The sequence below is a fragment of the Aspergillus karnatakaensis genome (genome assembly GCF_047715665.1).
Source record: "Aspergillus karnatakaensis strain CBS 102800 unplaced genomic scaffold BJY04scaffold_3, whole genome shotgun sequence".
Classification (NCBI taxonomy): domain Eukaryota; kingdom Fungi; phylum Ascomycota; class Eurotiomycetes; order Eurotiales; family Aspergillaceae; genus Aspergillus; species Aspergillus karnatakaensis.
In genome coordinates this window covers 189,771-216,432 of record NW_027395715.1, presented here as the reverse complement: position 1 = coordinate 216,432, position 26,662 = coordinate 189,771, and the positions used below count along the sequence as shown (strand labels likewise).

The following is a 26,662-nucleotide window of genomic DNA, read 5'->3' as shown; positions in this document are numbered from 1 at the left end:
GGAGAGAAGGTGGGGGGGAGGGAGTCTTTCAGAAGGGCTGATGCTCGTCACAGCCTAAAACAGTTTAGTCTGGGGAAGCTCGAAGGTTCCATCGAGTCGGGTGAACCTCTCCATCAACATCCACGCCATTCCTCTATCTCCATTGTATCAATCATAACATCGCGTATTACCTCCAATGCTTCCAACAGCACGCCTCCTGGCCGCTCGGGTCACCCTCTTCACCCGTGTTGGCTGCGGGCTCTGTGACACCGCAAAGAACACTGTCACCAAACTGCACAAACGCCGGCCATTCGACTACTCGGAAGTTGATATTATGGTTCCTGGAAACAAGCAATGGAAAGATGTTTATGAATTCGACGTTCCTGTCCTACATGTACAGTCTGCCAGCAACGGGGCTCTTTCCGACCCGAAAAAGCTGTTCCATCGCTGGACAGAGCAGGAGGTGGAAACGCTGGTTGACGACGCTGAAAAGCAATAAACGTTCGGCTTCGGACATCTTCGTCCGATATTCCAAGATCAATACCCCTGAACAACTTGAACCTTCCAAAGCCCGTCTTTTAACGCCAAAGCCTCGAGTCCGTCGGATTCAGCTTTGGCAGCGGCAGGTCACTGTCACTGTTTCAACAAATCAAAATGAGCTCAGACCTTGATATCGGGATAGCAATTATATCGTATATCCGTCTTTTCCCATCCCACACCTTTATGAACTGTAAGCAGATTTGTCGGGTCTACTTCCTTTTTGATACGAAGCAGCCGGGCATAATTCTCCTCTCCCCAGAACGACCGAATGTGGTCTGGCTCGAAAGGATCTGCTTCGTTCTGGTACGCGCCACCAGTGGGTGTGATCTTGCGGAGCGGATCTAGCATATCGTGCGTTGACTGCCAAATTCTCTCAACTACTCCCGGATCGGTGGTTGTGCCCTCGAACTGCCGTATATAGAGCACATGCCATAGCGAGTTGCACCAAGCAGGAGTTACGGAGGGCGCACCAGGGCCGCCTGGCAAGTCGCTCTCCGGTAGTGTACGGGAGTACAAGCTGGGGGTGACGGCGTACATCATCAAACTGGACGATGCGGTCGCATCTTGCTGTTGTGCTGTGTCTAGGATTCTATGCAGAGTGAATGCGAGCTGCTGCTGGTTGTCCCCGATAAAGGTCTCTCGGGGAACGAGACGAGAGGTGAAAGTAAACCCTGAACTGGGAAGAATCGCCCCCGACGAACCCGCAATGACACCTTGCAGGATTGTATGATAATCGCCGGTGATTACACTAGCATTGCCCAGGGTCCCTGTCTCGATTGGTCTGTTGGCAAAATCGATGAGTGGCTGCAGCGATTTCTGAGCTTCAGCCAAATCCAGCAATGCCGTTCCAAACGTGACCGCTGAAAGCCCACCGACCCAAGCAGGGTTGATGTACCCTCCCCAGCCTTCGGCTGCCCATCTCTCTGAGTTCGCGACTACAATGGCGAAGAACTCAGCAACGATACCCTCATCACGACTGTTGATGGAAATTTGAGCAAACTGTATGGGCTTCTTGGGATGCACCAAATATCCCACCTCGGTGACAACTGCAAACGTTCCACCACCTCCGCCTCGAAGCGCAAAGAAAAGGTCTTGATTCTGGCACCGATTGGCAGTGAAATATGTCCCGTTCGGCAAAACTGCCTTAATCTGCTGCACATTGTCCACGCCTAGGCCGAGTTCATTAGAGAGCATACTATGCCCGCCTCCAGCCAGCCAGCCGCCCGCGACGCCAACACCATTAGATGTACCTCCAACAGCCCGATAACCGTGAGCATCAGCAAACTCATACACCCCTTTGAACTGCTGCCCAGCACCGAAGGTTATCACATCACCGACCGCGCCCGAACACCCGTCCGGGACGAATGCTCTAGTAAGCTCGATAGGAGGCTGAATATTATGCACCCTGAACAATTAGCACCAATGCTCCTACCACAAAACGGTCCCGATACATCGTAGTAAAACTTACCACAGCCCCAAACTCCCCGGAACCGAACTCCTCCCTAGATAATCATGCCCGGTATTCTTCACAACAAGGCGCAACCCCTGCTCCCTCGCGAATTGCAGCGTCTTCTGCACATCCTCCACACTCCTTGCTTCGACATACATCCACGGCACACTACCCTGTCTGCACTCTCTGGTGACAGGCGTAACCAAATCAGGAACCGTATACCGCATCGCACAATTCTCCCCCGTCGCCGCACACCCCGCCCAGTTCGACGTGGTATACCCGCCAAAATAATCCGAAACAAACAGCGGGTCGCCTCGGCCCTGTTGCAGAACGTCACACTCCTTTGTATTCACCGTCTGTATGGCCCAATTGTCTTAGCCAAGCGAATTTGGATTGAACGTTGGATAGTGCTGGAATTGTATGCAACGCGCCATCCATGATACGTACCTGCTCTTCTCCATTGTAGGTGGTATAGCAAGGCGCAAGCATGGGTATGCCATGCCTAAGCCTGCCAGAGACGGTCTCGTTGAATCTGTCCCAGTGTGTCTGTGGAACTGAGAGAATTGACGCATAGTCTGCCGTAGAGACGAGGTGACAGGCGGCTAGGGTGAGAAGCAGAGCTGCCATTGGAATGGATAGCTTGAGTAGTAATGACAACGATCAGTTGCAGATGGTTGTCTGCTCTAACCATCTGTCGATACTTATATCTGGGCAGAGAAGGAAGGACGAAAGGCGGGGAAGGGCGAAAGGAAGGAGGGGGGGGCTCGGCGATACTTCAGCGCTTCAGCTGGATTTTTTATTTGCAGCTGGGATCGCCGGACTACATGAACGCACTGATTTATCCTTTGTCGACATGCAGCTTCGAAGGAAAACCGGTTACGCATTGCGTGCGGAAGGAAAAGACGGTCAGACGAGCTATCTCCATGTGCAACAACAGACAGATGATCAACCATCACTCATAAACCGGCTTGAACAACCTCAACCCGCCCGCCCTAAGTCGAACCCTCATTCCATAAACAAACTCTCCAATCCGCCGCCCCTTACTACAGCTATCAAACAACTTCTCAATCTCCCTCTCCACCTTCGACCCCTCCCCATCCCACTCCTCATGATAGTCCAACACCACAATTGCCGGAAAGATCGCCCCATGCATTCCATACTCTCCCGTGTACGGATGCAGGAATGTCGGAAGAATCTCCATGATCCGCGCACAGCACCGCCGCGCATCAGTCTCGTACAAGCCCTCCTCAAGCCCAAGACCCAACTCTCGGGGCTCATTCTCATACCCGCAAACAACCTGGAAGACTCCATACACCAGCACCCCGATAGTCCAGTACCCGATCATCGCGTGCGCCGCGATGAAGTGCTCGAAGACCTGGCTGGGACTCACGCTCTCTGGATCTGGGATGATGGGATTACAGGCGGGCGCGTGCTCGAGGATCCAGTTGAGCCATTGTTTCTCCAACCGCCAGCAGTGTCGGATGAGGGTTTCGCGGTGTCTATAATCTTCGTCTGGTGAGCAGGACCGCAGGAGGTTGAGCTCGACGAAGAGCGTGGGTATTTCGGCGAAGATGTCGCCGAGGATATCTTTTGGGGTTTTGGGCGTGATGCTCCAGGGGATGGTTTTCCATTCGGGGGTGTTAAGAATGGAGTGTGTGCCGCTTACCAGGGCGGAGGCGATCTTTATAGGATTTCGATTAAAGGAGCAGGGGTGGGGGGTTGCTGTGTTAATAATGAACGTACCTGGGTGTTTCGATCGTCTGCGAATAACTGGTGAGCGAATCCAGAGGTATAGTTCTCTGGCCCGCGAGAGAGGAGAAAGCGCATGCCGCCTTTGATGTGGGTGTGCCATTTTCTCACCTGCCCTTGGTGGTCCTGCAGGTCATGACCGTGCAGGATCTACAGCTCAGCTCAGCCTACACCTCCTCCAAGCCAGAACCTTGGAACAACATGTGACATACCTCGTAAAGCCAGAGCAGCCGCACACTCGCCAGATTTAAATCACTCGACAACACATCCATCTCCCCCAGCTGCCCTGCCACAGCGGCCATGGCTTCCCCATGTAACTTCACACTCCCCTCCACCATCCACCGGTTTCGGCGGTCTCTCTTGCCTACACTCGCCAGCGCAATCGCCAACAGAACCTTCTTCAGCGGCGCCGCAGACTGTCCAATAACTTAAAAAACACATGCAGATCATTCATCCAGACTCCACCCGTGTACTTCTGCGAGTCAACCGGCAGCGCACGGCCGTTTGGCAGGTACTCATTCCAGAACAACCCGAGGTACTGCTCCTGATATGCCGTCCGGGCTAGCGTCTCTGCTAACGTGATCTCGCTTGGTTGCGGGGGTAGCGTGTACCGCTTATCCGGGCCCGTCTCACGCGTCATATTCACCCAGATCGTGGAGCGGTCATAGCCGTCGCAGACAAGGCTGGACTTGCGGCATTGCCCGCAGAAGGGGCGCGCAAGGTCGCACCACATTACGAATCCTAGTCAACACGTTTGGTCCCAGTACTGGCCTGTGCGTCGCATACGGGGTAGGGTTAGGGAGTATGATAGGGTAAACGCACGCCCTTCTTCCTGCGGCGGCAGGTATTGCAACCCTTGGACTTCCCAGGCACACCAACCATACCGTCAGTAAGGAGAGATTGAGTTCGTGGCTGCACACAAAATGAAGGGAGTGGCTGATTAGATGTCTGCAGTGTACGCAAGTTGCTTCCATTGGGGGTTTAGCTTGCTTTTTCTGTCCGACACTGCAGGAATACGAGTCTTATTTGTACTCCGGCAGTGGGTTCCCCTCAGCTGAGCCAAGGGTCTAGTCTCTGGGCTAGCAAGAAGCCAAGGAAATAAGGTGAGTCGGGCACTGTTGATCCTGCGCATCTTGCTTCTGTATAGGGTTTAGCGTGCCCTCAGCCCTATGCTCGTGCCTGCGGTTCTGTATACAGATCGATCAAAATACTTCGTGCTCGGCCTCCTCAAAACGTCTATTCAAGGTACGGCTGAGGCCCGGCCAAGAGGCTATGGGGAAATCTCAGCTCGGGGAGTATACCGTGTTGATCACTGCGCCTCGAAAGGGGAAGAGCTCCCATGCCACCGTGCTTTCCCTTGGAGTACTGTCTTTACTGTCTTAATGAATGGAGCACCAACAGCCTTCAACTTATCTTTCTATTCTCCTGCTCTCTATCCATCAAATCAAAGAGCTCCTCCACCGCAACAATGGCCCACGTAGCTTTCTTCCTCGCTTTCCTTGCCCCTTACTCCCTAGCAACTCCCGCCGGAACATGCAACCCACACTACCCCGAGATCAAGAACCTCGTTTCCTTCGGTGACAGCTATACCGACGAGTCCCGCCTCGACTACCTGTTCTCCAACAATTTCACCCCCCCTCCACCAGGCACCATCCTACCCGAGCGCAACGAGACCGCCAGCGGCGGCTTCGTCTGGCCGCGCTTCGTCGCGCAAAAGACCTCCGCACGCACCCTCAACTACGCAATTGGAGGATCAACCTGCTCGCCGGACGTCGTCGAGCGTCCAATCCCCATTCCAGACGCCGGTATGTTCGGCACTGTCCTCGGCACGCAAGTGCCGACTTACCTCGCGGATCTGGAATTCGAGAGCGAGCTGTATGGGCCTCAGGGCCGCAAAGCCGAAAATACAGTCTACACGCTGTGGATCGGGACGGCACGAACAGTGGGTTCTTGTACGGCGAGAACGTCCCCGGGTCGACTCTGTCGGAGCTTGTCGAGTGTAACTGGAAACTCTTTGACACCGTCTATGGAACCGGCGGCCGCCGTTTCGTTGTTTTTTCTACTGTCCCTCTTGAACAGGCGCCAGCCTACAATCCTGTAGAGCTTGGTGGTGCGGCGACACGCTCACTTGGATGGATAAGGTCTCTGGCGGACATAAACAGACGCGCTTTGCGAGGAAGATGGCCGAGTATAGCACCAGCGTCAACACAATGCTGCATCAGAGTATTCCCTTCCATGGGGGCATTGCGAAGCGCTGGCCCGGCGCGACGGTCACCTTCTTCGATGTGCATGCGCTCTCGCTGGATATTTTTGCTGATCCGGAGGTGTATTTGGAGTCTCCAGCGGAGTTGACGGAGTACTATCGACTATTTTGCCGGGATAACGAGAGGACGGACTGTGTATATAACGAGAAGGGAGGGCCGGCATCTCGGTACTTCTGGTTTGATGAGTTGCATCCGAGTGAGAGAGTTGGTATGTATCTTTTTTTCTTTTCCTTCTTTTTCTTGTCTCTATTGCTTGAATTCGTGCAATGTGCTGATGATGAACTATAGAAGAAATCATCGCGGATGAATTCATCAAGCTGCTAAAGGGGGAGACCAAGTATTCGAAGACATACAGGCTCTGAGAGTACGGACAAGTTCGGACTCCTGATCATGAAGATCCAGTCTTCAGGACTTGCAGTGACTGTATCCATCTACTTGATGTAATTGTATATTTACCTGCAGTGATGCATTGGGTGTGCACTGTGGAGGAGACACCTGATATACGGATCCACGTGAAGGGAACTCGGGCATCACTCCACTACGGTTCCACAACACCAGAGACTATAACTAAGTTAATCATTAAGAGAATATAGTTGACTTCTATCCAGCTCACATGAAAAGGTCATGAAACCCCTTTTGCCGTCAACATAAATATCAACATACATAACTGTACAAAAAGTATCTTTATTCATATCATATCATATCCAAGAAAATGTATCTGTATATCCATCATCATGATCATCAAAATCTACCCTTAAGGAAGACACACACAACAACCCGGAAGAATGCTCAAGGGTATAAGGAACAACAAGAAAGAAAATTAGACATCATGCTCTTTCATCGCACTCGTCACCTCCCCCTCCACCTCAACGTCTACCTCTACCTCCTCCTCAGTTTCGTCCTCATCGCCAACAACCTGCTCACCCCCCTCAACGCCATCATCAAGAATCATCTGCACCTCCTTAACGGGATGCAGCAGCATCGGCGGAAGACACATCCTTCCCTCACCAGCAAGCTCTTCCTGCTCGCCACCATCATTATCAACCTTATAGCCGAGCCAGCGGCGCCACAGATTCGGCGAGAACCCCGCGCTGTAGAACCAGGTTGTGCCGCGGAAATTGTGCTCGCGGTCGCCGAAGATGGAGGTCCTTGCGCCCCCCGAAGCGCCGTTGCGGCCGGCGTTGAAGACGCTCTCGAGGTACTCGGTTGGCCAGTGGCGGTCGATGTAGACGGAGTGCGGGACGTAGACGGCCTTGAAGCCGTGGTGCAGGGCGGTGGTTGCGGGCCACATTTCGGAGAACATGGTGTGGCGCTTGAAGACTGTTTCCTTGTGCATGGTTTGCAGGAGTTTGCGGGAGAGGCGGGACGCGGAGATGATTGCTGCGCGGCGGGGTGGGAGGCCGGTTTCGCGGTTGTAGCCTGTGACGTCGTCGCGGAGGAGCCAGGTTGTGCCTTCGGGGTCGAAGAGAGGGTTGAACACGATGAGGTCAGCTTCTTCGTTGACACCCCAGTCGTATTTGTCTTTTTCTATGGTGGTGTTGGGAATGCCCTCTTCGTCTACTTCGAGGATGTCTTGCTCGTCTGGGCGGATAGGGCCCCAGACGAACTTGTCGCCTTGTCGTTGGGGGGCTTTCTCGCCTTTTGCGAAGTCGTGGTTGGCGCCTGCGCTCCACATGTTGTTAGGGCTATTGGTGCCGATCTCGGTCTGGACACGGACCATCTGGCGGAAGTCATCCCAGGACCCGTGGACGGACGGGATGTAGAATCGAGAATTCCTCTCCCACAGCCCTCGTCGTGGCTGCTGTCGGGCCCAGTTGACGACCTTGTCGAAGAGGTGGTACCAATGGCCGGTGTATCTCGCATCCATTTCCCAGTTCCAGTAGTAGTCGTATTCAGGATGTCGGTATGCAAAGTATTGCATTGGCATGAAGGTGCTGCGGTACACTCCATGGACAGACAACCCACGAGCCCATGTCTCCTCCATTCCTGGGTACACAAGTGCCATTTGCTGTTCCGACCACAGCGTACCCATGCCATGAAATTCTTCCGGAAGAGCGTCCTTCAGCACTCGGTCGTATGTGTTATCATCCGCCCATATCTGCAGATTCGTATCCTTGACGTGGACCAAAAAGTGAATAGTGTACTCTCCACCGGAGAGCAATGACAGTTCGGCGATGATCGAACGCAAGTATAGAATATCCTCTTCGGTATATCGGTAGTTGTGCCAAGTTCGAATCACAACCGCTGTTCGAGGTAAGCGGGTTTGGCTGTCCTCTGGGCTGTCTGTTCGTTCCTCGAATTCCGGGATTTCTGTTGGTTCTTTCACCTCAGCATCATCAACCGGCATGGCATTGAATCGGTCAGGTTGTAGTTCCGGCAGAGCAGCGAACCGGTGGCTATTGGCAGCCATGCATCGACTCTGGGCAGCAGCCCAATTAACACGGCGAAAGTCCACTGGCGGATAGTCGTCCCAGATACCCTCTGAGCCTTCCCTGTGGCCCTCTAATCCTGCACCGATGCCACCTTTTCTCGCGCTATACCCTAGACCGTACGGTCCCAGACGTCCGAAGCGGTCGAAACATATGTCATCTTGAATTTCAAGCATCTCATTGGATCCCATCACGGCATCAGGAAAGCCACGAGGCACGCCAGGATAGGAATGAACCAGAGGAATCCGCACTGTGCCCTCTGCATCCAGAAAGCAATCGTGCTTCTCGCCGTATGTTGCGATGTATTCAGGCGATGTGTAATTGGGGTATGGATTGAATGCGGAACTGGTGAATGGTAGGGGCTCTTCGCGGACCTCGATGCTCATAGTGCTTGCATTGACATCCTTGTCCGACATCATCCCCTCCGGGCTATCGTTCGGGTACTCCGCCACATTGTCCTTGCGCGCAACCAGTGTCCGTATTCCCCCATGGTATCTCCTCAGAAACGGGAAACTCTCCCATGTCGGTGGTCTTGATGGTCCTTTCGGTATCTCCAGGGGTGCTGGTGTAGGCTGTGACGAGATGGTGAAACGGAAGAGGGTAAGGATAAAGAGGAGGAGAGCGGAGAAGAGTGCTAGGCAGAGCCACCTCATGATCCTGTGAGGCACCCGATAGAAACCAATTGTCGGTCGCCGGCGGCTTGTGGCGGCGGCTGCTGTGTTCAACATGGGGTAATAGGAGGCTGCAGAGGAGGAGGACGCTATCGAGTCGTCACCACTGTCGGTGTCAAATGAGCTGCTGCTGAGGCTCCGGTAATGGTATTCTTTTCGGGCATATTGTTTTTCGACGTCTATGGCGTCAATGCGACCGACGGGTCGACCGGGTCGTTTGGACCTCATGTTGTAAGGATTGTAGACCTCGGAGGCCCAACACAGATGTGGTATCAGGTGCCCGGGCTAAGTAGCAATCATCAACAGTTGTGTGTCGTCATAAAATTGCGAAGTCGTAGAAACTCGGGGACTGATGAAACGTTATGAAGATAAATTTGGAATGTTCACGATGCGGAGGAGACCAAGTGAGACAACAAAAAAGGCCCCGGCAACCGCAAGTATACTCCGAGGAGCCACTGTTTGTCGATCGGCGTTGCCAGAGGGATGTCCAGCGCTTGCGCACTAAAGCGGGCCAAGCCGTCTTGGCCAGGCCGATTGATCATGGTCAAGGTCTTAGTCTTACACGGTGACAACCCTCAATCATGGTAGTATCGGATATGGATAAACACAGCTGCTGCTGCGAAAAGCTAGAGTCTCTGAGTTCAAGCGAGATGAGAGGGAGGGAAACAAACCCAATGAGTTTGAGAATGAGGGAATTTCTCGTGACGTCCCAAAGAGTACTGGCGTATCAGCTTCACGCTAGTCCCGTTTTGGTCTGGCTGCTCCCGTGACTTGTATCTCGACTCATGCCTGAGGCTAACTACCTAACGAGCATCACTGTTGGACTTGATATTGGGCTGCTTGACCTGTTTCCTTCAAATCCTGCGCTCCCTTATCGTGTGCAAAGAGCCTATAGGAACCGGCCACAAATGTCTGCACTTGGCAAATGCTCACGAGGTCCATGACAAAAGCAATTCAAACTTTGGCATACTCTCACAACCGATCCCCTGCATTCTCACTGGCCTTGATTCACTGAACCCGTGCCTGAGCACAGCGCGAAGCCACGACTATCAGGCCTTATTTCAGTAGCTTCATGCGCCCCTAGGAGCCCATCCCGGTGCCTGCGGACAAAAGTCCTCCCCGCTCGCCAATCGTTGTGCGCGGGCTTCCAACTCCGCACCTGGTATCGAATCCCCCACAATCCTCCTACGTCAGCCATCAACCACACTCGACTTTTGTTGTCTGTCCGCAGTACCTCCGGAGCAAAGAGGTCTCACTTTGTCTTCAACATCGTGAGAACGATGCTGAGAATGTGGTTTCTGAGAGTCATAAAAGGAATGCTAACCATATCCACATACATCATACTGACGCCTCCCGAGCCTATCCGATGACCACACTCCAGAGATCCTCGTTTCCACGTCCACTTTCCCTCCAGATGGATACTAATGCCATGTTTCTAACTGGCCTGCACTGCCGACTTGCGGTGTGATGTAACAGTCTTAAGGTAATTCGCCTGGCAGTTTGCCTCAAGTCGAACCACGCTCTGCGAGACAGCTGGATCCGGATCTATAAAGACCTCTAACGAACATCACGACCAATGTTTTTGAGCGTCAGACAAGCTTCACATAGTCATCACAAGAACTAACAGACTCAGATACCAAGCTCATTTCCAAGGATGGTCCGTCACACCTCAAACTCTCCACTGGGGCTCCATCTAACTATACCAGGCAAGCAGCAACATCCTCCTCACGTCCCCAGACCACGGCGACTTCTCCTCCCTCGCTCTCTTCTCCGTCTTCCGCGTGCAGCTCGCCCTCCTCATCCTCATCCCCCTATCCTTCTATCTCATCCACACCATCCGCAAAGACTACCATGCCTTCCTCGCCCTCGGCCCCGGCGGCACCCCCTCCACACCCGCAGGCTACCTCCGCATCTGCATCCTCCGCCTCGTCACCCTCCGCGACCCCTTCGCACCCCCCTCAATCCCCGCAACCCTCCACCCCAAAACCGGCCTCCTAAACACCGCGACCCTCCCCACCCGCCCGGGCCCCCGTCCCACAGTCGCCGGAATCGCACCGCAGCGCCAGCTCACCCAGAAAGCCACACCAGCCATGTACGACGCCCTAGCCACGGAAATCCACCGCCTGGCGACCTCCCACCCGAAATCCCTCTACACCGCAACCTCCTGCTTCGAGAAACACAGCACGGGCATCTTCTACCGCCAACCCTCCATCCCAGCTCCTTCCTCTTCGTCCAAGACACCCAAACCAGCAAACACATCGCACAATCACCGCATCACCTGCAACGGCGAGGTCTGCCACTCGCACCCCTCCGACGGCTCCCTGCACCTGACCCTGCACCCGGCCGACGTGAAACTTGTCCTTGAGCGTGGCTGGGGCCAGAGACACCCGCTAGCACGGGATAGTTGGTGGTGGGTGACGAAGATCGTGCCGACGGGGTTCGTGATGATCTACGCGCCGAGAAACGAAGACGAGCTGAGGGTTGTGGCGGAAATTGTCAGGGCCGCGGGGGGGTGGGTTAGCGGAAAGGAGCTGCGGTAGGAATCATCATCCATCTATCTACTGAAAAGCTGTGGTGGTTGGAGTTGATTAGCGCCATCCATGTGCTGATGAAGGTAAAGGTCACGGTGACCAGGTACATATGGGTGACGATTGCTACGTAGATAAGAAGGTAATTTGAACGGGCACGACTATCTCCTTCTATTTAGTCTGATTTGGTTTATTATTGGGTTGTTTGTGATGACAAGGTAAATTGAGCGTGATTCTTTCTGTCTGTTTTCTGGTACTTGGGCCGTTCTTACGCTTTCTATGATTGATTTGGGAAATAATGAAGATGATATGTCTAATGCAATCTGTCTAACTCTGCTCTCGGGGATAAGGCATCATATGGAGGAGACACGTGCCTCGTTAATGAAGACGCCATGCGATGTCATGCAACGCTCTACCTCGGTCCAATTGCCTGCCTAATCATGGAAAGCCAGTGCCAAATGTATTCACACCAACGAGAGACCATAGGTCAAGAATGAGAATGAGAGCAGCATCACCGATTTTGTCTCGTCGATAAATGTAATCGTAAGGTAACGCAAGGCCGACGCCAAATTAAGAAGAGGGTGGAGATGAAGATGTAGAGTAGAGAGAGAGAAAAAGGAAAGCTAATAGCATACGAGAAAATAAAGAGCCGTTAGGAAACATACAAGCACCACCACGACGAATTTCGAATAGCAGCAGCACGGCACAGTCCCTTCCATGTTCCTAGTGTTCCTACCCTATTCCGATTGAAGGTGTTCTCTGTCGGCCCCCAGTTCCCCCTATCCATCATCACCCCAACTCCCAGTTCATTTGTCCATTGTCAAAAGTTCAGGTATCTATCCACACATCACGACTGGCGTCTCCGGGCGTCTAATCGCGGCCAGTCTTCCGCAGTGTCTCGGCGAGCCATTCGAGACCCTCGTATAGACCGTCACCGGTGGTGGCGCAGGTGGATTGAATGTACTAGACATCGTTAGTGGTTGTAGATAAATGGTCGAGGGATGACATACCCAGGGGCGGCGGGTGAGGCTTTGGAGACCGAGCTGCTGGGTGATCTCGGCAGGGCTCATGGCGTTCTATACTTGTTAGTATTCATATTCAATATGTTCGTCCAGGATACAGGCGGCATACAGGCAGATCTTGCTTGTTGGCAAAGACAAGGAGAAGAGCATCACGGAGCTCATCTTCATTCAGCATGCGCTGCAGTTCTTCCCGGGCCTCGACGATACGGTCACGATCGTTGCTGTCGACGACGAAGATGATACCCTGGGTGTTTTGGAAGTAGTGCCTCCACAGAGGACGGATCTTGTCCTGACCACCGACATCCCACACGGTGAATTGAATGTTCTTGTACTCGACAGTCTCGACGTTGAATCCTGCAGCAGGAAATAAAGGTTAGCGTCGCACGTTCTCTGGGCGCGCACAGACACAATTGACCGCCAGCAGGCCGACGGCCGGATGACATGCAAGGAGAGGGTGGGAGGTGGGAGACAACTGACCGATTGTGGGGATGGTGGTGACGATTTCACCGAGCTTCAGCTTGTAAAGGATGGTGGTCTTTCCGGCAGCGTCGAGACCGACCATGAGAATTCGCATCTCCTTCTTCCCCCACAGACGGTCAAACAACCTCGAAATGGCGATACCCATGTTGGCGGTGGCGAAGGCAGGTCCTCAAGGTCTAGAGAGAGGGCGGAGTTAGATCAAGGTTAAGGGTGAAGAAAGCGAAGGCAGTGGATTGCAAGACGAATGCGGCTGAATATCGGGAGATGAAGAAGAGGTCAAGGCAGGGTCGGCGCAGATGGAGAGGATGGGGGAATGGAAAAGGCGGACGGAGGGGCGTTAGGTGGTCACGCCGGGAGACCACCGTGTGGGAAGCGGGAGTCAGGGGTGAACTGATAGCCTTCCACCCTGAACGCGGTGGCGATGGACGACAAGCGAGAGAAAGACTCGAGCAAAGTGACAGGGATGGACTTACCAACAAGATAGGTGATGTCGGGAGACAGACGCTGAGGATGAAACGGTCGGACAGGTCAATAGTAGGACGCTGTTTTGTCGAGAGGTGGAATTTTTGGGTGGCCAGGAGTTGAATGCCAGGTCGAGAAATTCAGCCGCCGGCGTAGCTTCCGTCACTAACCAGCCTTCCTCTACTGATTGCAGCAAGCACCTGATGTGAAGTAAGTATATTGTTGTAGCAAAGAGTCAGAAAGTATTTCGTACGTATTTTTTGGTGTAAAACTACTATATCCATCCCCCTCCCCCCTCTCGCTGCAGTCCTATATAGCACCCAATGTCTCTGCCTACCTGAAGAGGACACGGTGTTTCCCGTCATGGCAGCGCTCGTCCACTCACTGGTTCCGACCACGAGTTGCGCCCATTGATCCCTCAATTCTGGGACTCGCTGCTCCAGAAAGGGCCCAGATTTAACTCGCTCTTTGTCTTCTGATAGGCTCCCATTCTATCCTTTGATCCCCAGTCGGTGGATCAGCCTCAACCTGGAGGTCTGGCTCAGGCTGATGCTCTGTCTCGTGCTCTCACATAATCGCTGCCGATTGCGTCAACCGGTCCACGCAGCTCGAAGGAGTAATGAGTATGAGGTCGGTTACAGTGCAAGTACGCTAAGTGGTACATCTATAGAAGGCTTTCGAGTACTCTGTACTATCACTAGGTTTGAGATATATAGTATTTGGCTCTAAGTTGCAGGGTCATGAAAATCATCCAGTCATGTGACCCGTGAGTGATGTGCTCCGAAATATATATCGCTTCCCTCTCCAAAGATCATTTCAAGTAACATCTTTATTGGGGCATACGATGTGAAATGACCCACAGTCATGATTGCCTTGAATCTAATAAAACCACTATATCTGGCGACTCAACAGCATACCCTAGCACATCAACCGCTATTTTATCCTGACCCTAAGCCTTGCTAATACACGAGCTCAAGACAAAGGATTCAGATCCCCATCCCCTCTCCGATCATACAATTTATTCTTACCCTTCCGGAAAAATGTCCTAAACATTGACCGATATACAGTCTTGCCCTCCACAGTATCACTAACATAGCCAAACAGCATGAGCACCATAACAGACAAAACGATGATCACCGCGAAAGCAACCCAATACTGAGCTTGCGTGTATATGCCCTTGACACCCGCAAGCTCGGTTGAGAAGTAACCAGTCATTAGACTGACTGGGAGGAACAGAATAGTAACCTTCGCTAGAAGGATCGTTATGCGCGTGAGTTTTTCGACGGCCTGAGAGTCTTTGAGGGCGATTAGGTTGAAGTTCTGTTTCACCATTAGCATTCATAATATTGGCAAGGAGGAGACGGGGAAGCGGCATACCAGGAATGTTAGCGACTCTTTCTCTGCCAGGCAGGTGTCAATCTCGGAAAGACAGTACAGCTTGATACGATCGAGTAACCTCTCGAATCGAGCCACGGCTGGTGGTCTTAAAGATACACCAACGTTCGTTTCCGGTGTCGTAGAGACACTCAGACTGCTGTGCATGGTCATTTGCCGGCGGTCGTGAACATCATTTTCCGAAAAGGTATGGCCGAATGGGAGTCTAGAGTGTGTTGAGCGGGCTTCGTCACGGAGCAAGCGCTGCCTCTGGAGGATGCGTGTCATGATAAGCTCGTAGCTCTGATATAAGCGCTTGAGGACCGCGAGTTGTCTGCCGAGCCAGTGGAGTTCGTCGATTAGGTCGACGACTGGTTTATTCAACATGTTGAGTCTCTGTACGGATGTTAGTATTCGAAAGGAAAGACGAGGGCAGGCTCCTACCAGACGATCAAGAGCAACGCCGTATTTGTGCTCTCGCCTCGCAACTAGCGCGTAGCTCGAAACCCAGTCATCGAAAATGTAGAAGAACAGGAGGCTCGGGCCGTCTTCTTGCTTGATACTGGCATTTTCTGGGCCCGAATCGTTGAACGGTCGGACTCGAATTGTGACTAGAGAGTCGCTCTCGGAAGATGCGGAGTGCTGTTTGGATACTCCGGCGAAGATTAGCTGTACGTTCCTTCGGCTGACCGCAGTGACGGCTTTCGATTCAGCCTCGGATGACGCTGTGAAGCCGGGATACGGATTCTCTTGAACAGAGAGTACAGTTCCTGGAAGGTCAGCGATAACCTTTAAAGGTGGGAGTTACATACCGTCATCAAATAGTATTAGCCATGTCCATAGCCGCCGGCCGTCTGGTAGTCCTTTTGCATTGGTCATGTCAAGATTGGGAACAACATAGAGAGAGTTATATCCTATACAGGTGTCTGCTGCTCCATTAGTGCCCAGGCTCGTTAAACGGAAAGCGACACATACACCTCGGGCCATAATCGGCCGAACAAAAGTGCCATATTTGATCCACGACATGTCCAAATGTGAGGCCCCTGAATGAGGCTGCGGCATGGACCTCTTTTGAACTTGGCATCTCCTTCATGGCATGTCCATCTTCGAGGTCTTCGTCAACTTCAACTCGGACAGGCTTAGAGCTGCTCCTTGACTGAAAGCTCTTTCTCGGAGCTAGAGCCGGAGTAGCGGGCTTAGATGGGCGGGCTACTGGGTTCGTACACATCATCCCCTGCAGTCGCTCGGAGACGCCATAGTAGTTGGTGATGGCCTATTTCTGTAAGCCCTGGCACATGAAGAAGCTCGGATCACGTACTCTGATTAGATCCTTTTGTTCTTCCGGAGCCCAAATGTTTCTAGATACCGATGTCAGCACTGGTGGGGCACTAGAGTTGTGTAACTCACATCCACCGTGTGCCAAAACATCTCGGCCTCTGAGAGATTGTTAGCACTTATTCAAAAATCATTTACCGCATGACACAGACATTATGGGTTAGCAAGGCAGTTATATCCGGCTGCTCCAAATTTACAGCACACCAGGCATCCTCGTTGCCGAAATCTAAGACAAAGTTTCGAGTCTGAACGTTGCGTAACAGCGACAAGTAATTTCGGAAATGTAACCCTTCATCAATGTTGTTGAATCTCGCAAGAATATTTGGATTGTCTGGGAAGCTGCCGTAGTATTCGTGAGCGGTCATCAAGCTTCGCACAGGGGGCGCCTTCGACATGGTGTTGCTGGTCAGCCTCCGTCGAGTCTGAGTCTTAATGCAAGTGAATTGACCCCTTCGATTTCAGCAGAGAGGCAATTTCAATCATCAGATAATGCAAAAATAATTCGAGGTTCTTTACAGTTGCACGATGTGGAAGGGATGATGCTGAATGCACGCGATCAGGTGTCGCTTGAAATGACCCAGGTCAGTTGAGCGCTTAGGCGCTGACCATCTTCAGCCTCCTAGGGGCATTTATTGCCGCCAGCCTAATGCTTGTTCACTCCATCACACGAGCCTTTCCTTTCGACATATTTTGAGTGTGGCGTTCCTCGCGATTCGAAGACAAAATCATGTCCACCGAGTCATCGCGCTTTCGAGATGTCCTCATCCTACCAAAGAGCGTAGGATGTCGGATGTCAAAATGTGGCTTCAGGACACGCCCACGGCCCAAGGAACGATGGCTCATCTAGCGAATCTCAATCGTGGCTTCCTAATGAAGGTACAGACATTTTCCATAGTGTTGATATGTTTTCCCAGGTTGTTGTTGTAAAAGAGAGCTATACATGGTCCACTGAAGCTAGTCACGTGCTGTGGCGTTAAAGCGGCGTGGTGACGCAGGGTCGCGGGGATGCCATCAATGAGCTGACAATCTTTCAGCAGGATTCACGGAGATCTTTTCTAGCATCTAAATGATTTTAAAATAGGTATCATGGCTGCCCCAAGTGGGCCCAAGAAGCCTCCCGTTCGTTCGGCAACAGCCTGTACTGAGTGCCAACGACGAAAGCAAAAGGCGAGTAAACAACCTCGTAGTATTGGCTAGAAAGTCTTGGCTAACACTGCTTTTCGTTGAATAGTGCAGTCGAGAATGGCCTTGCAATCACTGCCAGGCGAGAAAAATAGCCCATTTATGCAAATATGCACCGAAGAAGGCTGTGAGGGCAGCCAATGCTGCGGTTAGCGAGGCAAGGTCTGCATAGTTTCTTTCTAACACGATTTCATCAAACTGATATGTCTCTAGGGAGTCAAAGAGCGCTCAAAAGTCTAATACATATCCCACACCAGAGAGTGACCATGGTCTTGATACCGTCACCACGGAAGGTGATGACCGTCGGCTGCTGGGGTATCTTGCGCACCCCCAAAATGGGCTAGATGATGGTGCCAAAAGCGATGTATGTCCAGTCATACCCATAAGCCGCTGGAATCGCATGTACTTAACTCATTTTAAGTCCACTGCTGTTCCCTTCAATTCGTCACTTAATATACCAAGTGAGATGGAGCATGCTTTACGTGTGATTCCTCCGAAGCCGTACACAGGTAAGAATGTTCCACTCCATGGTGACGACCGTCTACTGGGCCTCGCTCACACAAAGACAGATATACTTGTCCAGCACTTTCTCGACAACATTAATCATCAATACAATGCCCTTTATCCGCCGGCATTCATGAATGACTTTGAGACCTGGTGGTCTGGCAAGGCAACCGGAGTACCACCCTCTCCCGAGTTTACTTGTCTTCTACTTCGCGTCTGTGCGTGCGCTGTGCCTTATACAGATGAAGAGACGCGGCAGAAACTTGAGTCGGAACTGGGAGAGAGTGCAGAGCATCTCTCTATGCTTTACCACAAGGCGGCAAAGCAGTTAAGCAGCACCATTGCGCCGGGTAAAGGAGGCTTGACGCAACTGCAACAGCTGTTCCTCACAGCGCAGTGGTTCAAGACGGAGGCGCTATTTGTGGACGCGTGGCATGCTCTAGGCGCAGCAATACACGAAGCGCAGGAACTAGGTATATCATGCGCCCATTTCATTCGGCCTTCCAATTGCTGACTAGACTGTAGGCATGCATAGAAGCTCGTCGAGTGCAAGATTCTCTGATTTTGACAGAGAGATGAGGAGGCGACTCTGGTGCATACTGTATACCTGGGACTGGTACGTTCTTTACACCTCATTCCGACGCTCGTTGACTCGTCTAGGCAAATGTCTCTGTTACTGTCCCGTCCATTTATTATAAACAGCAGTTGTTGCGACTTTGAATTCCCTGACCTGCGCTTGGAGGTTGGTGCTGAGCCTGATGCTCCCTCTCCAATCACGCATATGGTTCTGCAATGTCAACTAGGCTTAGCCCTGTCCAAAATTCCGGAAGTCATGGGCGGTGTTACATCTCCAACCCAAGCACTGACCATCCAACAAGAGACCGAAAAGTGGTTCGAGTCCTTTCCACCGGTCTATTCCATATCAAAACCGGATACAAGATGGGATGATACTCACTCTTTCGTCAAATTGCAACGCTTCCAACTCACCACAATAGGTTATATGATGATGCTAATGCCGCTGAAGCAATGTCTGACCAAACACTTCGATCCAGGGAGTTCTAGCATAGAGAAGGGTCTCCAGGTCACTGCCGTCGAGAATGCGCTGAGGTTACTGCGTGCTTCCGACGACCTGCTGAAGCACATTTTACCAGTGAACGCAAAGTTCCATTTTGCGCCTTTCCTTATGTTCGACACCGCGGCTTTGCTGTGCTCCGCTATAGTACATGACACGAATAAAACCATTCCACAGCGCGAGCAAATACTCGAAGCAATATCACAAACCCTTACTGGACTTAGTAGGCTATCAGGGCGTGCGAAAACTGGCTTGATATGCTACAGGGCACTGAAGAAGCTTGTCGTTTGTCTTCCCTTGCAGTCTAGAGAAGCAGCATCCGCGAACTTGGCAATACCTCAAAGCTCGGTTGGAGCGCCTCCAAGTTTACGGCCCTCAGAGCACCTTGCGTATCCTGAATATGTCTCTCTGCCATCAGAAATGCTTGGCAATGAGTTCTCTTTCCCGACGTCTCTAGATCTGCTGGCTCCAGATCCGATGAATGGGTATACCTCATTGTCAGATCTGCCTCAGTTTGATATGGGCGAGTTGAGTCAGATCTGGGATTGGGAGAGCCTAGATATGGACTTTACGAATAATTTGCTTTTTTAATGTGTCCGGCGATATACCCATGGAGGGCTTAGATACAGGGGATTAATCTCATCTTGGCACGAACCAACGTTACGAAACAAATATAAAGACTAGCTTTTGATTAAAGACCGATAAGCCTCATACATGTGAATCAATTCGAGAGGTATCCCTCATTTTCGATCACTTCATTCCTGAGGCTCCAAGGCAGTAGAAACGGCTGAGTCAGAATCGCTTAGGGCACCGCTAGACCGTAAGTGGCTAGCGGCCATTGCACCCACAAGCGGAGACGGCAATTCATCGGCACCATCTCACTCGCCGCCCCCGACAGACCTTTTTCTTTTCCATCAACATTCAGCGCAGAGCCACACCAAAAAAACTTTGAGAAAGGTTCTTTTGGAAGACTGTCAGCACCATGTCTAAGATCACAGTCGGTACGTTGCATTTCCCAGCATACTCCATGCTCTGTACCGTTCCGAACCGCCACTAACACCCTCTCCAGCCGGAGTGCGCCAGAATGTCGAGCAGCTGCTCGAGTACTCGACCAACGAGAAGAAGCGTAACTTCCTCGAGACCGTCGAGCTCCAGATCGGCCTCAAGAACTACGACCCCCAGCGTGACAAGCGTTTCTCCGGCACCATCAAGCTCCCCTCCGTGCCCCGCCCCAACATGAGCATCTGCGTTCTCGGTGACCAGCACGATCTCGACCGTGCCAAGCACCACGGCATCGACGCCATGTCCGCCGACGACCTCAAGAAGCTCAACAAGAACAAGAAGCTCATCAAGAAGCTTGCCCGCAAGTACGATGCTTTCCTTGCTTCCGACACCCTCATCAAGCAGATCCCCCGTCTGTTGGGTCCCGGTCTCTCCAAGGGTGAGTTTTCTCTATTTATTTCCCTGAAGTATCTGCGGAAAGAAAGGAAACATAAAATGCTGACAATTCGTGTAGCTGGTAAATTCCCCACCCCCGTCTCCCACAACGAGGACATGGCCGCCAAGGTCACCGACGTCAAGTCCACCATCAAGTTCCAGCTGAAGAAGGTTCTCTGCCTCGGTGTTGCCGTCGGCAACGTCGGCATGGCCCAGGAGGAGCTCGTCGCCAACATCATGTTGGCCATCAACTACCTTGTCTCTCTTCTCAAGAAGGGCTGGCAAAACGTTGGCTCCCTTGTCATTAAGGCCTCCATGTCTCCCCCCAAGCGCGTCTACTAGATGCTTTCTTTCTTCTTGACTGGAGATAAGATCGTTCGCGGGATAAATGAAACTATATAGGATGAGTGAGGTGTTGAGTATTTAGGCTTTTGCTAGCTGGAATGTGATATCTCGCTTTGTTCCTATTTTATATCCTCGTAGCAACGTAAAAGTAACAAAGTCCGGTGATAATGGTATATGGTTATATGATACAGTTTATGTCCGAGGCTGCCACGGACATGCTAAAATCTACAAACTCATACACTGCTACAAACTACTCCATCCCCTGCATCAAATCCGTCTTATCCAAGATCATCCCCCGCATACCGATAAACTCCCTCAAGCTCTCCCACTCCTCACCCTCCTCCTCACCCCGCATATAAACATCCTTAAAGCCCCAAGCAACGGCCACCCGATCCAGCGCCGCGCGCTCCTCCTCCCTCAACCAGCGATGCCGCAGCGGCACACCAGGAGCCCAAACAACACGGTCCATGTGGTCGTTTGCCGTCACAATCGCCAAAATACCAACGGAGGACGTCCCGCCGACGTAGGCCAGTGTAGCCGCGAAAGCGATGGCAGTCGCCGTAGCAGGCTCCATGGTATTCTGGAAGCTAGCGGCCCAGGAGGCCGCGATGTAGCAGCCAGCCGGAGTGAGGGAGAGGGCGCCGAGGGGCGCAGCGGCTTTCTTAAAGAATTTGGCGCGGTGGAAGGCCGGTGTGCAGAAGGTATTGTCGATTATGGAGAGGACGAGGCCGAGGTTTCGTTGTTCGATTGCGGTGTTCAAGGCCATGTCTGCCAACTCGACTGGGATGGCGCTGTTGATGCTCTTCGGCGCCGGCTTGAGGTATTTCACCGGTGAGCTGTTTTCCTCGGGGATGGGCTTGTTGGCGTAGAGGTGGAAGATCTGCGGGAAGTGGTCGGGGCGTTTGAGGAGGGTGTGGATCTTCACGTAGAGTTCGAGGACTTCGGGGGAGATGAAGATCTTCTCGTCTGTTAGGAGGGTGTGGATGAGGCGGGAGAGGGTTTCCACGGAGGGTGCTTGGAGGTTCGCATGCTTGGTTGGTTTGGAAGTCTGCTTTAGGTTCTTTTTCTCTTCGAGTGAGAGAAGGGAGGAGATGGCGTCTTCGTCTCGATCGGCAGTGCGCTTCGGCTGGGCGATGGATTCGGCGACGGCGAGGGCTTTTTGGAGGGTTTGGATCACGGCCTGGTTCGAGGGGACGGTTTGCGACTTTCGAAGATTTGCGGAGGTGCGTTCGATTTCGCGCAATGTGGTGCTGGGGTCGAGGACTGGTGCTTCAGAGGCGGTTGAGGCATATCGTCTAGGGGATAGTGGTGTTGTCGAGAGCGATTTCAGCGTCTTATTCGACAAGCATTGTTTGACTCGAGGTCCGCGAGTGACTGGAGTTGTGGACGCAAAAGACCGGGTGGTTTGAGGTCGGTATCGGACGGCTGGCGACGCGGTCGATTGGCATAGCTGGCATATCAGTGCTTCGGGATTCGAGGCCCTCTGACCTCTCAGTGTCATGCTCCTCATTGCGGCGATGTAGACTGCGATTCGAGTAAGTGGAGAAGACTTGGGCGCAAGAGTGACCCTGAAGGTGACAAGCCTGAGGCGGAAGATTACTGCCGCCTACAGTGAGCACCGCCACTTTACCCTCCTCATCGTCATCTCCTTATCCTCTCCTTTAACACTCGTGTCTTCTCTGTCTTCCTCTGTCACAAAGCAGTACAGCACCGTACTGGACATCTCTCGAGTTTGGTGAATTCAAATCACTATTCCACATGCTCGACTCCGTGGTATCCGTTGTTCAGTAACGTCCTAGCCTCAACACCACAGCACCCATCTCTACCCATCTACATCCGCTCCAACTGATGCCTCCACCACCACCACCACCTCCTCCCCCGCCTCCTCCTGGCGGGGGCGGCCCTCCTCCACCCCCGCCTCCAGCAGGAGGTCTGCCAGCGAGACCACCCGGCGGACAAGGCAGGGTAAGCTCATAGACCGTCTAGTCCTCGTCGACCAAGCCGCTGATGCCTAAGTAGGGCGCATTACTCTCAGATATCTCCAAGGGCAAACAATTGAAGAAGGCCGTTACCAATGATAGATCAGCACCACAATTAGCGGGCGGAGGAGTCAAATCGGCCGGTCCTCCGTTAGGGGCAGCGCCTCCCGTTCCTGGAATGGCAAAACCTCCTGGTGGTCTTGCTCCGCCGGTGCCCGGAGGCAATCGATTGCGAAGTAACAGTGATACAGGGCCTGCAAGTGATACGGCAGCAGCTGCGCCGGCCGCTCCTCAACTTGGCGGGCTCTTTGCAGGTGGAATGCCCAAGCTGAAGAGCCGAGGAGGCATTGATACTGGGGCCAACCGCGATTCCTCATACATGTCGGATTCAGAAACCGCACGCGCGCCTAAACCGCCTGTTGCATCAGCTCCTAAGATACCTGGATTCCGCCCTCCACCGCCGCCATCTACAGAAGCACCGCCTGCACCTCCCCTAAATTCGGCGGTTGCGAACCTAAGGAAACCCCCTCCTCGACCGAGCTCGCGGCCGTCTTCAACCATCTCGAATCTATCTATGAAATCCGCGCCTCCAATACCAGGCTCCAAACCTCCGGTGTCAGTAAGGAAGCCATCTTCTCCTGCTCCACCCCCACCACCACCTGTTTCCGCTAGTCCAGCTGCACCCCCGCCCCCTCCCCCTCCCCCGCCTGCAGCTGCCGCGCCTCCACCACCACCTCCTCCACCAGCGCCTACAAGGTCTACACCACCTCCTCCACCATCTGCTCCAGCGCCGCCGCCAGCGCCGCCGCCACCTGCGGCTCCACCATCTCTAGCAGTACAGGCTGCTCGAGATGCGCTCGGACATATCAACCAGACCCCTTCAACGCCCCCGCCTCCTCCACCCGCGGCTTCAGCACCGTTAGCGCCTCCTCCACCACCGCCATCAGCCCCTCCAAGTGCGCCGCCATCCCTTCCCCCGTCCGCTCCCCCAAGCGAACCCTCACCACGGCCGTACTCGTATGAACCTCCTACTAGCCATTTACCAGACCGGTCTAGTCTAGCTCCTAGCGCTTACACTCTGTCCAACGGCGGGCCGTCACCGGGGTCAGGCGCTTCAAGCCCAGGTTCACACCCGACTGCGCGTGTGGACGACTCTCGATTCAAGTTCCAGAATGAGGGGTTATTACCGAAGCCTCGACCGTTTGTGGGGGGTGTGAAACGTTATAGGGCTGGAAGAGGCAGTAGTGTGCCGTTGGACCTCAGGTCGTTGGGTGGTTAATGGATTGTTAGTTGTTGATAGTGTACTTGAATATTATAGCGCTCTGCGTGAGCAGCCGAATTTGTAAAAATACTCTAAAATCTAAACTTGCGCGGTTCAGCCCTGCGGCTGTGTCTAGGTAGACGTTTGACGCTGTTCCCCGTGAATCCTAATTTAGAAATGTGAGACAACAACAAACAGCGGAACAACAATGCCGGATCTCTACCGAGATGGCTGGTATTTTTAACCAAATTATGAGACATAAGCTCGGTAGTTTATAAGGCGAGTGGTGAAGAATTGAAGATCGACAAATGGCGTCACTGGGGCACCCAAGGTTGGCAGCCATGGCCCAAACAGGACTAGCGCGGCATTCCGGGTATCGTGGCCTGAACTGTGAAAGTCACGGGCCTCGGAGGCGGAGTTGAACAGACAACTATTCAACTTCTTCTTTATTCAATCCTCAATCACCTCCCATTCGTCTTTCCTTTCTTCTCCCATCCCTCTTCGCTTCGCTCCTCCTCCTTGCCCCCGCCTGGGAGACTGTTACTCTTGCCATCCAACTCCCCAATTGCGTGTCTGGACCCTTTGTTTGGGCCCTCCGACCTCGACTCGCCTCCCCTCCCTTCGAGACCATCCTCTGTTGATCTTGAACACCGCGTGTCACCAAGTTACCGCTACAATGGCGCAAATCCGTGGCACTGCAGGCTATAACCTTGGCCATCAAAATCCGTTTGGAGGTCCCGGCAGCGCTGCTGCGACAAACGACCCTAGCCCCTTGGATACCATCCGTGAACACACAAGCAAGATTGAGGACTGGCTAGACACTATTTCGGATCCTATCAAGCCGTAAGTGGATCACCCTGATTTGAGACATTTTTTTTTTGGCGCATCTATTTTGGATTGAAGGCTGTGATCAGCTCCATGGGGCAATACTCGAGCTATGCTGACTGCGTGTCTTTGTTTGCTAGGTATTTGCCAGCCGTGGGCCGATTTCTAATTGTCGTCACTTTCCTAGAGGACAGCTTGCGAATCCTCACACAATGGAGCGACCAGCTCCTTTACCTGCGCGATTACCGGAAAAGTGAGCTTTAATCCTACCCCTCGTTACTCCATGCGGAGACTGGTCCTCGGCTCTCCAACGCCACATGTCAGCAATAGGACCTGTTGAGCTTCGCTGACCTGCTCCCTTCACAGTCCCCTGGGGCCTCACGCACGGCTTTCTCATCCTTAATGTTATAACTATGACGATATGCTCCCTCCTGGTGATTGGCCGCAAGCACGCGGAGATCGCCGTCGCTGGTCTCCTCAGTGTTGTTGTTCTCCAGGGTGTTGGTTACGGACTCATTTTCGACCTTAACTTCTTCCTCCGCAATCTGAGTGTCGTCGGCGGTCTGCTCATGGTTCTCTCCGACTCCTGGGTTCGCAAGAAGTTTGTGCCTGCCGGTCTGCCTCAGCTGGATGAGAAGGATCGCAAGATGTACATCCAGTTCGCTGGACGTGTCTTGCTCATCTTCCTGTTCATTGGTTTCGTCTTCTCCGGCCAGTGGAGCTTGTGGAGAGTTGTTGTCAGCCTGTTTGGCTTCGTCGCCTGTGTCATGGTCATTGTTGGGTTCAAGGCCAAGTTCAGCGCCATCCTGCTCGTGCTGCTGTTGAGTGTTTTCAACATCCTTGTCAACAACTTCTGGACTGTATGCGCGACCTTTCCTTTTGGTTCTACAGGCATAGTGCTAACATCGCATCAGTTGCACCCCCACCACCCTCACAAGGACTTTGCCAAGTACGACTTCTTCCAGATTCTGTCCATTGTGTAAGTCATCCCGTAGTACAACACGGTTGAGATCCGAACTAATGGTGACCAGCGGAGGTCTGCTCCTTCTGGTGAACATGGGACCTGGTCAACTCAGCCTCGACGAGAAGAAGAAGGTCTACTAGATCGACAACCAGACCCTAAACCTGGTGGAAAAGAAAACAAGCGGACTCTCTGACCATATTCTGTGACCCGACTCGCACATGTGTATCCGCGCTATATGGAAAATCTTTATATGAAGGCAGCAAATATCTATACCTACGAAACGTGTTCTTGGAAAGTTGTTCTCATAAAAGCAGATTTATTGCTGATTTCAGACGAGTTTATTCCTGTTATATCTGGTCTCTGACCTAACAATGTTCGGCTGGAACGAGGTCACGATCTCACAACGAGACCATACATTACGTACCATAACTACAATAAAAGAACTTGTGGAATAATAGACAGCTGCATTCTTGTGTTGATCTTCTGCAGCGTGTCAATTCGCACTGTCTCAGATGCTACAACATCAAGCTTTAACCATCACGAGCTCCGCCTTTGCGCTACATCAGGCATGAAACTCCAGAAAGTGACTCGAACGCTGACCACAAGACTGCGAACTGCAGCGCGAACCAGGTCCAACGGGATGATCCAGCCTGACAGCTCCACCTGTTAAGCACTCCCGCTAGAATTAACTATCGAGATCAACTACCGCTGATTACTCTTGGTCTGGGCACCCATACTAGCCATGTATATTCTTTCACAACGCACAAAATCTCTATTAGGAGAGCCAACGCTGATTGCAATCCTACCCTT

General features: G+C 52.6%; 14 protein-coding genes across 14 annotated transcripts; 7 read left to right on the top strand and 7 right to left on the bottom strand.

The window, feature by feature from the left end:
• The first annotated feature begins 19 nt into the window (after nucleotides 1-19).
• BJY04DRAFT_73651 (uncharacterized protein) lies at nucleotides 20-559 on the top strand. Its single transcript, XM_073720969.1, has one exon. The coding sequence runs from the start codon at nucleotides 176-178 to the stop codon at nucleotides 476-478; it is 303 nt and encodes a 100-aa protein (XP_073576291.1). The 5' UTR covers nucleotides 20-175; the 3' UTR covers nucleotides 479-559.
• On the bottom strand, nucleotides 559-2,791 carry BJY04DRAFT_228338 (FAD-dependent oxidoreductase). The gene is made up of 3 exons (XM_073718819.1): nucleotides 2,417-2,791; nucleotides 1,988-2,325; nucleotides 559-1,924 (listed from the first exon to the last, which is right to left on the bottom strand). The coding sequence occupies exons 1-3, from the start codon at nucleotides 2,594-2,596 to the stop codon at nucleotides 640-642; spliced, it is 1,803 nt and encodes a 600-aa protein (XP_073576290.1). The 5' UTR covers nucleotides 2,597-2,791; the 3' UTR covers nucleotides 559-639.
• A 130-nt stretch (nucleotides 2,792-2,921) lies between these two features.
• Nucleotides 2,922-4,451, bottom strand: BJY04DRAFT_213239 (uncharacterized protein; the record flags this gene model as incomplete). The annotated part of the gene is made up of 4 exons (XM_073714824.1): nucleotides 2,922-3,650; nucleotides 3,713-3,868; nucleotides 3,931-4,134; nucleotides 4,179-4,451. 4 exons carry the CDS (start codon nucleotides 4,449-4,451, stop codon nucleotides 2,922-2,924), a joined length of 1,362 nt encoding a protein of 453 aa, XP_073576289.1.
• A 735-nt stretch (nucleotides 4,452-5,186) lies between these two features.
• On the top strand, nucleotides 5,187-6,344 carry BJY04DRAFT_213238 (uncharacterized protein; the record flags this gene model as incomplete). Its single annotated transcript, XM_073714823.1, has 3 exons — nucleotides 5,187-5,767; nucleotides 5,820-6,190; nucleotides 6,271-6,344. The coding sequence occupies 3 exons, from the start codon at nucleotides 5,187-5,189 to the stop codon at nucleotides 6,342-6,344; spliced, it is 1,026 nt and encodes a 341-aa protein (XP_073576288.1).
• Nucleotides 6,345-6,680: 336 nt separating this feature from the next.
• Nucleotides 6,681-9,420, bottom strand: BJY04DRAFT_228334 (DUF3405 domain-containing protein; the record flags this gene model as incomplete). Its single annotated transcript, XM_073718818.1, has 2 exons — nucleotides 6,907-9,420; nucleotides 6,681-6,700 (listed from the first exon to the last, which is right to left on the bottom strand). Exons 1-2 carry the CDS (start codon nucleotides 9,308-9,310, stop codon nucleotides 6,681-6,683), a joined length of 2,424 nt encoding a protein of 807 aa, XP_073576287.1. The 5' UTR covers nucleotides 9,311-9,420.
• A 1,049-nt stretch (nucleotides 9,421-10,469) lies between these two features.
• Nucleotides 10,470-12,117, top strand: BJY04DRAFT_73606 (uncharacterized protein). The gene is made up of 3 exons (XM_073720968.1): nucleotides 10,470-10,670; nucleotides 10,716-10,739; nucleotides 10,789-12,117. Exons 1-3 carry the CDS (start codon nucleotides 10,659-10,661, stop codon nucleotides 11,620-11,622), a joined length of 870 nt encoding a protein of 289 aa, XP_073576286.1. The 5' UTR covers nucleotides 10,470-10,658; the 3' UTR covers nucleotides 11,623-12,117.
• Nucleotides 12,118-12,264: 147 nt separating this feature from the next.
• arfA (putative ADP-ribosylation factor) lies at nucleotides 12,265-13,865 on the bottom strand. Its single transcript, XM_073720965.1, has 6 exons — nucleotides 13,828-13,865; nucleotides 13,586-13,774; nucleotides 13,110-13,288; nucleotides 12,742-12,986; nucleotides 12,621-12,686; nucleotides 12,265-12,573 (listed from the first exon to the last, which is right to left on the bottom strand). Exons 3-6 carry the CDS (start codon nucleotides 13,255-13,257, stop codon nucleotides 12,481-12,483), a joined length of 552 nt encoding a protein of 183 aa, XP_073576285.1. The 5' UTR covers nucleotides 13,258-13,288; nucleotides 13,586-13,774; nucleotides 13,828-13,865; the 3' UTR covers nucleotides 12,265-12,480.
• A 559-nt stretch (nucleotides 13,866-14,424) lies between these two features.
• Nucleotides 14,425-16,873, bottom strand: BJY04DRAFT_73413 (uncharacterized protein). Its single transcript, XM_073720966.1, has 8 exons — nucleotides 16,436-16,873; nucleotides 16,356-16,384; nucleotides 16,267-16,306; nucleotides 15,924-16,221; nucleotides 15,761-15,874; nucleotides 15,393-15,718; nucleotides 14,952-15,344; nucleotides 14,425-14,894 (listed from the first exon to the last, which is right to left on the bottom strand). The coding sequence occupies exons 1-8, from the start codon at nucleotides 16,676-16,678 to the stop codon at nucleotides 14,547-14,549; spliced, it is 1,791 nt and encodes a 596-aa protein (XP_073576284.1). The 5' UTR covers nucleotides 16,679-16,873; the 3' UTR covers nucleotides 14,425-14,546.
• Nucleotide 16,874: 1 nt separating this feature from the next.
• Nucleotides 16,875-17,232, bottom strand: BJY04DRAFT_73404 (uncharacterized protein). Its single transcript, XM_073720964.1, has one exon. It carries the CDS (start codon nucleotides 17,124-17,126, stop codon nucleotides 16,938-16,940), a length of 189 nt encoding a protein of 62 aa, XP_073576283.1. The 5' UTR covers nucleotides 17,127-17,232; the 3' UTR covers nucleotides 16,875-16,937.
• Nucleotides 17,233-17,369: 137 nt separating this feature from the next.
• On the top strand, nucleotides 17,370-19,632 carry BJY04DRAFT_204736 (uncharacterized protein; the record flags this gene model as incomplete). The annotated part of the gene is made up of 7 exons (XM_073713529.1): nucleotides 17,370-17,454; nucleotides 17,525-17,627; nucleotides 17,679-17,829; nucleotides 17,887-17,974; nucleotides 18,035-18,442; nucleotides 18,495-18,585; nucleotides 18,630-19,632. The coding sequence occupies 7 exons, from the start codon at nucleotides 17,370-17,372 to the stop codon at nucleotides 19,630-19,632; spliced, it is 1,929 nt and encodes a 642-aa protein (XP_073576282.1).
• A 391-nt stretch (nucleotides 19,633-20,023) lies between these two features.
• On the top strand, nucleotides 20,024-20,820 carry BJY04DRAFT_204735 (60S ribosomal protein uL1; the record flags this gene model as incomplete). Its single annotated transcript, XM_073713528.1, has 3 exons — nucleotides 20,024-20,042; nucleotides 20,111-20,482; nucleotides 20,558-20,820. 3 exons carry the CDS (start codon nucleotides 20,024-20,026, stop codon nucleotides 20,818-20,820), a joined length of 654 nt encoding a protein of 217 aa, XP_073576281.1.
• A 118-nt stretch (nucleotides 20,821-20,938) lies between these two features.
• BJY04DRAFT_177727 (uncharacterized protein) lies at nucleotides 20,939-22,379 on the bottom strand. Its single transcript, XM_073709636.1, has one exon. It carries the CDS (start codon nucleotides 22,331-22,333, stop codon nucleotides 21,074-21,076), a length of 1,260 nt encoding a protein of 419 aa, XP_073576280.1. The 5' UTR covers nucleotides 22,334-22,379; the 3' UTR covers nucleotides 20,939-21,073.
• A 115-nt stretch (nucleotides 22,380-22,494) lies between these two features.
• Nucleotides 22,495-24,277, top strand: BJY04DRAFT_73392 (putative proline-rich, actin-associated protein Vrp1). Its single transcript, XM_073720963.1, has 2 exons — nucleotides 22,495-22,788; nucleotides 22,843-24,277. Exons 1-2 carry the CDS (start codon nucleotides 22,672-22,674, stop codon nucleotides 24,079-24,081), a joined length of 1,356 nt encoding a protein of 451 aa, XP_073576279.1. The 5' UTR covers nucleotides 22,495-22,671; the 3' UTR covers nucleotides 24,082-24,277.
• A 229-nt stretch (nucleotides 24,278-24,506) lies between these two features.
• BJY04DRAFT_177723 (protein ERV29) lies at nucleotides 24,507-26,388 on the top strand. The gene is made up of 5 exons (XM_073709635.1): nucleotides 24,507-24,906; nucleotides 25,029-25,141; nucleotides 25,255-25,748; nucleotides 25,803-25,867; nucleotides 25,920-26,388. Exons 1-5 carry the CDS (start codon nucleotides 24,740-24,742, stop codon nucleotides 25,990-25,992), a joined length of 912 nt encoding a protein of 303 aa, XP_073576278.1. The 5' UTR covers nucleotides 24,507-24,739; the 3' UTR covers nucleotides 25,993-26,388.
• Nucleotides 26,389-26,662: the final 274 nt, after the last annotated feature.